Genomic DNA, 9,662 nt, shown 5'->3' with positions numbered 1-9,662 from the left:
TTTCGATATCACATCGAACAGCAGCACTTCCCTGTGCCCTGACTGTGTGAGAGGGGCAGCCCAGGGCACGGGGCAATGCAGGGGCTGAGAGGTCCTGGCAGAGATCCCTGGCAGTGTTTTCAGCCCAAACCCTTCTCAGTTTTACATCTGGTGAGATCCATGAGAGTTCCCAAGGGAGGATGTCAAGTCAGGGACAAAAAGCTGGGAAATATCTATTTTTAAAAATGACGTCTCTGGGTTCCTGTTCTGCTGCTGCCCAACACCTTCCTGCCCAGCTCAGGAATGTCACCTGGAGAAATATTGGCTCAACAGGTGACTCTGCCTGCCTTGCACAGCTGTGGGGAGAGAAAAGGAACAACTTACAGATCTCCAAATTCCCCGAGAATCAGAGAATCATTTAAATTGGGAAAGAACCCAGAGATCCATGAGTCCAGCCATTAATCTGTCACTGCCCAGTCCAGCTGGGAGCAGCTCTGCCACCTCTGCAGGACACAGCACCTGGCATCAGACCAGAGGGGAACTGCTGGGAGCAGATGCAGCTCCACACTTCACTGTTGTTCAAAACAAGGCCACATGAAGCCAAAATCGAATTAAAAACCTTCCTAAACATTTAAGATTAGAATATGAATTATGACAAACAGACCCAACACAGCTTCCCTCACTGCCCAACCACCTTCCTTCTCCCCACACCACCCATCTATCCACGTCACACACAGAAATGAGGGGTTTATGCTGTAACACCACTATGGACGAAGCTGTTCCCCAGCAAAGGAGTGCCTCATTTCTCCCAGGAGATATCAGATGTTAAAGCTGGTAGAGCTTCCCAAATTTCTCCTTCCTGGACATCCCACTGGGTCACTGAACAGGCTCCCCAGGGAAGTGCTCAGGGCACTGAGTCTAACAGGGCTCAAGGAGCAGCTGGAAGAGGTTTTTAGTCCTGTGGTTTAATTTTAGGTAAGTGAGGAGCAGGGAGAAGGACTTAATGATCCTCAAGGATCCCTTCCAGTGTGCTAAGCTGGGCCTGGCCTGATTAGCCTGCACAATTAGCCTGGGTAATTTGTACCAGGTAAAAGGAGCTGGTTCAGCCCAGCCTGAGCCAAACTCACTCCCTGACACTGAAACCCCTGTGGGGTCACCCAGTGTGAGAGTGAACGGATGGGACACACAGTGAGGAACTCCCAGTGCTTTGCTCAGCTGTTGGGAGAACATTTTGCTCCTTGAGGGCATTGCTGGACATTTATGAGCTGCCAGTGCCTCAGGGTTGTGTGTTTGGGTGACAGGAAGGTGTCATCAGAGGAATCCGGCTGCACTTCACTCCCAGAGCTGGTTTTCTGGGAATTTCTCATGTCATGCTGATTGAGGACAATTTCCTGTGCCATTTCCACCCTTGGCTTTACATCTCAGCAAGAAGTAGGAGGAGAGGTGAGGCAGGACATCACTGTCCTGCTCAGACCTCAGCTCTACAACTTCAGTGCTCTTTCCTGGGCACTTGGCTCTCCAGGTTGTCCAGTCCCACTCTGTCCTACTCTCTCCAAGCTTTGCAAGCCACAGACTGGGAGTTTTAGGACTTGTCCTTCTGAAACAGCCCCAACAGAACCCACACAAATTCTTACTGCACTGAGAGAATCTGGCTGTGTCAGAAATGTTCTGAAAAGGGAAACATTTCAGATCCACTTTTAAAGCAGGGTTGCATGTGGAATGGATATTCCCCGTTCCCAGAATAATCCCTCTCTTCTCTCTGTTCTCTTCCAGCCAGATGATCCTGCTGTGGAGGGCATCAAAAAACCCATCAGGACAGGTAAGACCCCTAAACAATCCATGCAATTTGTCACATCTGTAATGCAAATGTTGCCCAGGGTCACAAATAAGCCAATTGTGCACATCTTAACATTTCCCATAAAGACTCCTCTTGGTGAAGAGCCAAAGCAGTGGGGGAAAAAAATGAAAATAAGCAAAAAGCTTTCAAATTATTCAGGAGCCCATGCACGGCTGAGGAAATAACAAATATTTCTGAATGTGCCCTGGGGTGCCTGTTCAGAAGAGCTTTTTGCCAGGAGATGGGAACATCACTCTGATTTTAAGGTCTTATTTTAAGTGCCGGCTCTTGCAAATGCGTGGAAAGTCCTCGTCTTCACGAGGCAGGGGTGAAAATGGGCTCCACGTATTCCAAAACAACTCCTGGTTTGTGGGGAAAAGGGAGAAGGGAATGGATGGGTCGAGAAGGGACAAGGGGAGAACAGCAGCAAAAGGCACAGAGCAAGGAATTGAAACAGGCAGAGTGCGAGCACAGGGATCCTAAAACAGGAAAATCTAACAGAGACAATTTACCAAGATTCGGCTTTTCCTCAGCACAAATCAGGAGCGCTGTTTATGTCACTGGCAGTGCCTCACATGGCTCTCGGCACCAATATTTGATTCCTTGCAAATGCAAGTTCATACCCAGGCCCAGAGGGCAGGAGGTGCCATTGCCTCCCACCACAGACGGGGAAATGAAGCCGTGTTCATCTGGAAGTGGGGCAGAATGGGAGTGGAGGAAACTGGGATTGTTCAGCTGGAGCAGACTGAGGGCAGAGCTCCCCGGGGGCTGCAGCTCCTCCCAAGGGGCAGCTCCGATCTCTGCTCCTGGGCCAGGGACAGCACCCAGGGAGCGGCTGGAGCTGGGCCAGGGCAGGCTCAGGCTGAGAGCAGGGAAAGGTTCTTCCCCCAGAGGCTGCTGGGCACTGCCCAGGCTCCCCAGGGAATGGGCACAGCCCCGAGGCTGCCAGAGCTCCAGGAGCGTTTGAACACAGCTCTCAGGGATGCCCAGGGTGGGGCTGTTGGGGGGTCTGTGCGGGGCTGGGGCTGCACTGGATGATCCTGGTGGTCCCTTCCTGCTCGGGATATTCTGTGATTCCAGAATTCTGAGTAACAGGAGCCCAAGGTCTGGACAGTCCCAATCCCCAAATCATCTTTTCTGCAGCTGCCTTTTTGCAGCGTTTGGGCACCATTTACTCCATTTTGGGTAACTTTTGAATCTGTGACTCTCCCATACCTGGCTTGTTCCACAGCCCACAGTTCCCAAAGCAATCCCTGCGTGTCTCTGTGTCCTTCCTGAGAGCTTCACATCTTGCCTGAACACCATTTTTTATGTTTTAAAATTCCTGTAACCTGGAGGAATTTTCTTTTCCCCTTAGGCTCCCCCTAGGGCACCCTAAACACACACACTGCTTCCTTTCTATCAACCTAAGCATGCCTTTACATCTTCTTAAGCCTTTCTCAAGTCTTTCTGTGCTTTATTTCATATCTGAGGAGGCTCAGAAATGTGCAGGATCTGAAGGTGTGGAGCCTTCTGATCCACAGAGGAGGAGCCACAGAGGTTGTATCTGTAGGTCAGCGCTTTTCAAAGCAAAGCACAAGGGGTAGGGGCATTCCCAGGGCAGGGAGAGAGATGTCACTAGTCCAAAAGTCCATTTATATTTATATTATTTATATTATTATTATATTATTTATATTGTTTATATTGTTTATATAATTTTCTCTATATTTATGTTGTTTATATTGTTTATATTGTTTATATTTTATATATTTATAGGTATATTATTTCTATTATTTCTATTGTTTATATTTATAATTTTTGCATATTGACATGTATATTTCTATTTTTATATATTTATATGTATATTTATATTTACATTTACATGTATATTTGCAGTTATATTTATATTTGTATTAAAGAAAATCATATATATATACACACATATATACCACATATAACTATATATAAATCTTACATTTTTCTTTATATATATATGTATATATGATTTTATTTCAGTTCAAGCAACCTGTGCCAATTGTTTTTTCCCCTCACCTGCAGCTGGCAGGTGCCAGGAAGGAGCACTGTGCTCTCTCCAGGAATGGCCAGGATGCTGTTCCATCAGCCAGAACTTTTTTGTCTTTGGGTCCATATCAACCCCAGGCATCCTCTTGCTCTGAATTTCTGAATTCTGCTGCTAAATCTGAGATGATGTCGTTAGTGAAGGACAAAAGGGGGGCTGATGGTGAGATGCCACATCAGGAAGAGCTGCTGAAAGCTGCTTTTAGTGGATTTAAATACTGTCCCAGCCCACCCCTCAGCACCCATCAGTCTGTATTGGAGGGTAACAGAGCATTCAAATATGCTCAGGGTCCTTTATTTTCGTCTTAAAATGCGTAAAGCAGTGCTAATTAATTAATTAATTTATATATCCAGTGGGTAAATTACTGAGGGCCCTTCCCAGGGAGCTCTGTCAGCTGCTGCCTGCTGGCAACCAAGCAGGGACTTGTGGCAAGTGCTGCAAGGTGCCACCCGGAGACAGGAGCAGGAGAAACATTCAGGAAGGGGACTCTGGTGGGGCTGGCATTGGTGTGGATTTAGATTTGGATCCATTCTGCCTCCCAGGCAGCCCAGATGGAAATTGGGCTTTTGTACCCATGAACCAGGGCTCCAGCATTGTCAAAACGGGCAAGGGAGCAAAAAACCAGCATTGCCCAGCTGGCAGCTGAGCCTGGCTCCAGCCCTGTGGCAGTGCCAACATCGCAGAGATGCCCCATGGGGACACAGCCCCATCCCTGGAAGTGTCCAAGGCCAGGCTGGATGGGGCTTGGAGCAACCTGGGATAGTGCAAGGTGTCCCTGCCCATGGATGAGCTTTAAGGTCCCTCCCAGTCAAAACCATTCCATGATCCTGTGACACAACAAATCTGTGCTGGGCCCAGCTGAGGTCACTTGGGCAGAGACTTCGCTGAGATGCCCATGGGCAGCAGCCCAGACCCAGCCACAACACTGAATTAATGGTGTCTTATTAAAGCAGGAAAGTGCAGTGATGTAATTGAAATCTCCAATGAGATTATGTTCTATTGTTAGCTAAACACCAGCGGGCACTAAAGCAGATTTCTGGGAGGTTTCCAGCCCTGACTCAGCTGTCAGACCCCAATGGATGGGCTGCAGGAATCCACAGGCTCAGGCTGAGAGTGATGCAATGTCAGCTCGTTAAATGTTTGCGTGAAAAATGGGATGAGTCTCCTCAAACCCTCCGGGCCACTGTCAGTGCAGTACCTGAGCAACAGGGGAAGGAATTCAATCCATCACGAGCTAAATGTTTGTGAAATGTTCTTTCCATGGAAGCGTTTCTCTGCAGAAACTCATCCCCATTTCACAAATTACAAATCAAGTGTTCGTGTGGATCTGAGGGGTATTGCTATGTTCATTTTTTAGAGGGAAAATGAACTCACAGACAAATTGATGACTGCAGACTCTGGAAAGGTGCAGCCCTCATCATCTCCTTGCTGGCCTCTCCGAGCCTCATTTCCCTGGGAACTGTGCAATCCTGGGCTTTTCTTGTTATTTGAACTGCAAAGATTCGGTATCAAAATCTCTTCTCATTTACAAAAGGAAAAAAACCTTATACAAATGAACACACACACACATTATTTAGTGGTGTTTTTCTCTGGCACTGGACAGACCAGGAAAAGAAATCCAGCGTCCCACTCTCAGTTCCAATGGGAAATACATTCCCAAAAACAATCTGATTCTGAGAAATTAATATAATACAGGTGACAGTCACAAACTTGCTACTGTAGAGGAAATCAGGCTGGAGCCAATGAGCCAAGAAGCCTTTTCAGATTTGCAGCAATATCTCAGAGGGCAGTTCAGCCTTCTGCAACTAAATCTGATCTCTTCCAGCAAGGAATTGTCCCAACATTATGAGGAGAGGCTGAGGGAGCTGGGAAAGGGGCTGAGCCTGGAGCAAAGGAGGCTCAGGGGGGACCTTGTGGCTCTGCACAAGTCCCTGACAGGAGGGGGCAGCCGGGGGGGTCGGGCTCTGCTCGCAGGGAACAGGGACAGGAGGAGAGGGAACGGCCTCAGGCTGGGCCAGGGGGGGGCCCGGGGGGGTATTGCTGCATGGAAAGGGTGATTAAACATTGGAAGGGGCTGCCTGGGGAGGTTTGGAGTGCCCATCCCTGGAAGTGCCCAAGGAAGGCCAAGGTGGCACTCAGGGCTCTGGGCTGGGGACAAGGTGGGGACCGGGCACAGCTTGGATTTGACGGCCTTGGAGGGCTTTTCCAACCTCAGTGATGCTGTGATGACGTTGCAGGCTGTCAGACCCCGATCTCACGGCAATGGGTTCCCCAGAAATGGATATTTCACTCTTTGACCATAAAGGTTTTTCCGTCTTCAGCCTCAGCCCGGGGCGCTGTCTCTGTGCATAAATGCGACCCTGCCCGAGGTCTGTCTGCCCTGGGGGGCCATGGCAGAGGAGTTGTGTTTCTCAGTTTGAAAAATTTGGGCAAGCCTGGGCTTGCAAATGCTAGAAAGTGTGCGGAGGCCTCCTCCAGGCCAGCATCCGGGGGAAATGCACCACGCACATCCAGTGAGTCACAGCAGGGGCTGGAGGCTTAGGTCATTGTGGATGAGGTGATGGGTATTGCTGAGAATGCTGAATGTTGGATCTGCCCTCTCTCCAGTACTTAAAACACGATCTAGAAATAAATATATATAAAAATATGTGTATTTTTTAATATATTAAAAATTATATACACACATTTGTATATATAAATATACATAAATATATATAATATACAATAACAATAACAATATAAATATAAATATAAATATACCTATAAAGAAATAGAAATAGAAATAGAAATAATATAAAGATATAGATCTAGATCTAGATCTAGATATAAATATAAATATAAAGAAATAGATAAAGAAATAGAAATAGAAATGGAAATAGAAATAGAAATAATATAAAGATATAGATATAGATATAAGTATAAATATAAATATGTACACACATACACACACACACATATATATATGAGTAGCTGATGCCATTATGTGCCCTATGCTACACTGACAAGCAAGCCGAGATTTGAAGAGTTTTGACCTAAAACTCCGCAGGTTTCGCAGTACTCAGGTGTGCAGTGAGGAATTCAGAAGAGGTTCTTCCTAAATTTGGTGGGGAAAAAATGGATATTGCTTTAATTTATGGCTTTGGGAGGAGGTGAAGTTGGCAGCTGAGTTCAGTTGCCTTCAGACCGGAGTAGCAGTCCTGGGCTCTTGAGCACTGAAGGCTCTCAGTGTGTGTGTGACAGGCACAGCCACCAGCAGAGCCCAGAGCTCTGCCCCTGAGCCCAGCTCTGTCACGGAGCTCAGGAGGGGATGTCACCCAGCTGCCACTTGTCACAGCATCACAAGGCTGGGCCAGTCCTTTGGCTGCTGTTTGCAGGGCACTGAACTGGCAGGAGAGAGTTAAAATTAGCTACAGGCACTTCAGGGAGTGGCTGCTGAGAAATAAAATCAGGTAAATTCTGCTAACTCTGGCTTGCTGACAGAGAGGTGTGACATCACCTTGCCTAATTCCATGAGCACTTAAATCCAGGGAGGCTACAGAGGAATCAAAAGCTCCCCAGTTTATTGCCTGCTTTTACTTCTTTATTTCATAAAATAATTCAGGGTTTTTCCCTGCTGCTGTGCCTGCCCACACTCAGCCCCCAGCCAGGGGTGATGCCATCCCCACGGCAGTGAAATGTCACCAAGGGATGGTTGGGACCAGGACAAGCCTCAGGAGACCCACTTGAGGGGCTTTCCATGTCTGGGTAGCACCACCTTCCATGCTGACAAAGCCACTTTCAGCTCGTGGTTTCAGTGCCCTTTGTTGGTGCTTCTGTCAGACCCACCTCAGAGCTGGGGAAACTGAGGCAGCTGGCACAGAGAACTTTCCCCGGCACAGTCACATCCTCCTGGACCTGTCTGGCAGCTGCCCTTGTGTCCTCGTGTCCCTGAGCCCTTGGCTTCCTCCTGGCTGGACAAGGTGCTGTTGTGTTTTGATGCTCTGAGAGAAACTCAGTGGTTTGTTTTGCACCTCAGGGGGAAATCCTGGGGGCTCAGTGAAGTTGCAGCTTCTCTGAGGTCCATTTCACAGCCTCATTTCCCAGTCCCATTTCCCAGCCCCTTTGGCTTAGTGGGGAAAAGCTCCATGAAGCTCCTGGAAAAAGTCAGGCTCTTTTCCTCGGGGCTGCACCCTCTGGATGCCCATCCTACAGTAAAAGGGGTCAAAAAGACAAAAATAAGTTATCCTGATATCTTCCCACTGAGACCCGTCCCTCATCAGCAGCTTTCCTTGAAGCAGAAGATCTGCAGTGCCTGTGCCTCACAACATGCACTGAAACCCTCCTTGGTCCTTAGCCCCAAGTGTAGCTTTGTCTTTCGTCCTGCTCGCAGTGTTTTTAAGCTCATCTAATCCCACTGATTGCAGAGGGATTACCTCTGATTTACACCGTGACTCGTGCAAAGCCAATTAGGTGATGCAAGCACATCCATCGATCAGTCCTGAAGCTCTGGTAATTTCAGCCTCTCTTGGCTTGAGCCGAAACGTTCCAGATAGAAGAATTAACTTGAGAAATAAAAGTGGAAAACAGTTACCAGCTGCCTCAGCAGAGAGAGAACCAGAGCTGTCTCTGTAAAACAATTTTTTTTCCGTAATTTGCCTTCTGAGTAATGCAGCTGATGTCACCCAGTAAATGGTTTAAACGCAGGCACATCAAACTTGCTGACACCTATAAGTGTTAAGTACAGCTCTGGAAATGCAAAGTGCAGGCTGGTCAGCGAGGGGAGATCTTTAGAGATGCCATGAACACCCTGAGCCGCGCAGGCCTGGCCAGGTTGGGGCAGCTCTGGGCTGGTTCTGGGCAGGCTCAGCACTTGGCTGGCTTGGCAGGGCTTGCAGGGCTGCGGCCTCCAAAGGCTGCTTGTGCAGCAGGGGATTTTCAGCCTTTGGAGAGTAAACCCCTTCAAAGCCACAGAATTTCTGTAGATAACCTCTTCTTTCCTGCAGGACACTCGGAGTGTGAGCAGGCTCAGGGTGCTGATTGTGTTACCAGACACTCGTTATCACCATAACAGCTTTAGCTGAAATAAGCCTGAAGGGTTTTTGCCCATTCTGTGCCGTATCTCCGCATCTCTGCAGTGCCTGTGCCCTCACTAGAGCACTGTATTGACATGACTAACACCAGGAAAGCAGGCTTTGGTTTTTCTTCGGGGATTTCCAGAATGGTGAAGGGACTTCGGTACATGACTTACTCATTCTTGGAGAGCAGTGAGCTCCTGCTCTCTCCAAAAGCCTTTAAACTACTGAAATCAGAGAAATATTACAATTTTTTTCAAGATATCCACAGCCTCTGTCTCCAACAGAGAGTGCAAAAGGTGCAATACACACCACAGCAACCCCCTCCAGCCAGGGGAATTTGGGTGGGGGACCAACTTCTCCCTGATTTATCCATCCTCCTTATTAAGACCCCCTTAGAAATCAGGCCATGTAGATACAGCAATAGTCTGGAGATTTGAATCTCTTATCATGACCTCAGTTTCAGGAATCTTAGGAAACTTAAGATCCTTATCCCACTCTGCATTTAGAGTTCTTGTTAGAATCATGGAATCACAGGATATGATGAGTTGGATGGGACCCACCAGGATCATCCAGTGCAGCTCCTGGCCCTGCACAGACCCCCCAACAGCCCCACCCTGGGCATCCCTGGCAGCGCTGTCCAAACGCTCCTGCAGCTCTGGCAGCCTCGGGGCCGTGCCCATTCCCTGGGGAGCCTGGGCAGTGCCCAGCCGCCTCTGGGGGAAGAACCTTTCCC

At 48.2% G+C, this 9,662-nt stretch overlaps 1 protein-coding gene across 1 annotated transcript in view; it reads left to right on the top strand.

The window, feature by feature from the left end:
* TNFSF8 (tumor necrosis factor superfamily member 8) overlaps window positions 1-9,662 on the top strand; it is a 20,232-nt gene that overhangs the window by 5,251 nt on the left and 5,319 nt on the right. The window contains exon 2 of the mRNA XM_008638358.2: window positions 1,753-1,798. Within this exon, the coding sequence (XP_008636580.1) occupies window positions 1,753-1,798 (46 nt within the window). The remainder of the gene's footprint in view (window positions 1-1,752; window positions 1,799-9,662) is intronic.

The sequence above is a fragment of the Corvus brachyrhynchos genome, unplaced genomic scaffold (genome assembly GCF_000691975.1).
Source record: "Corvus brachyrhynchos isolate BGI_N302 unplaced genomic scaffold, ASM69197v1 scaffold305, whole genome shotgun sequence".
Taxonomy (NCBI): Eukaryota; Metazoa; Chordata; class Aves; order Passeriformes; family Corvidae; genus Corvus; species Corvus brachyrhynchos.
The sequence above is the reverse complement of the archived record's forward strand: the minus strand, read 5'-3'. Positions and strand labels throughout refer to the sequence as shown.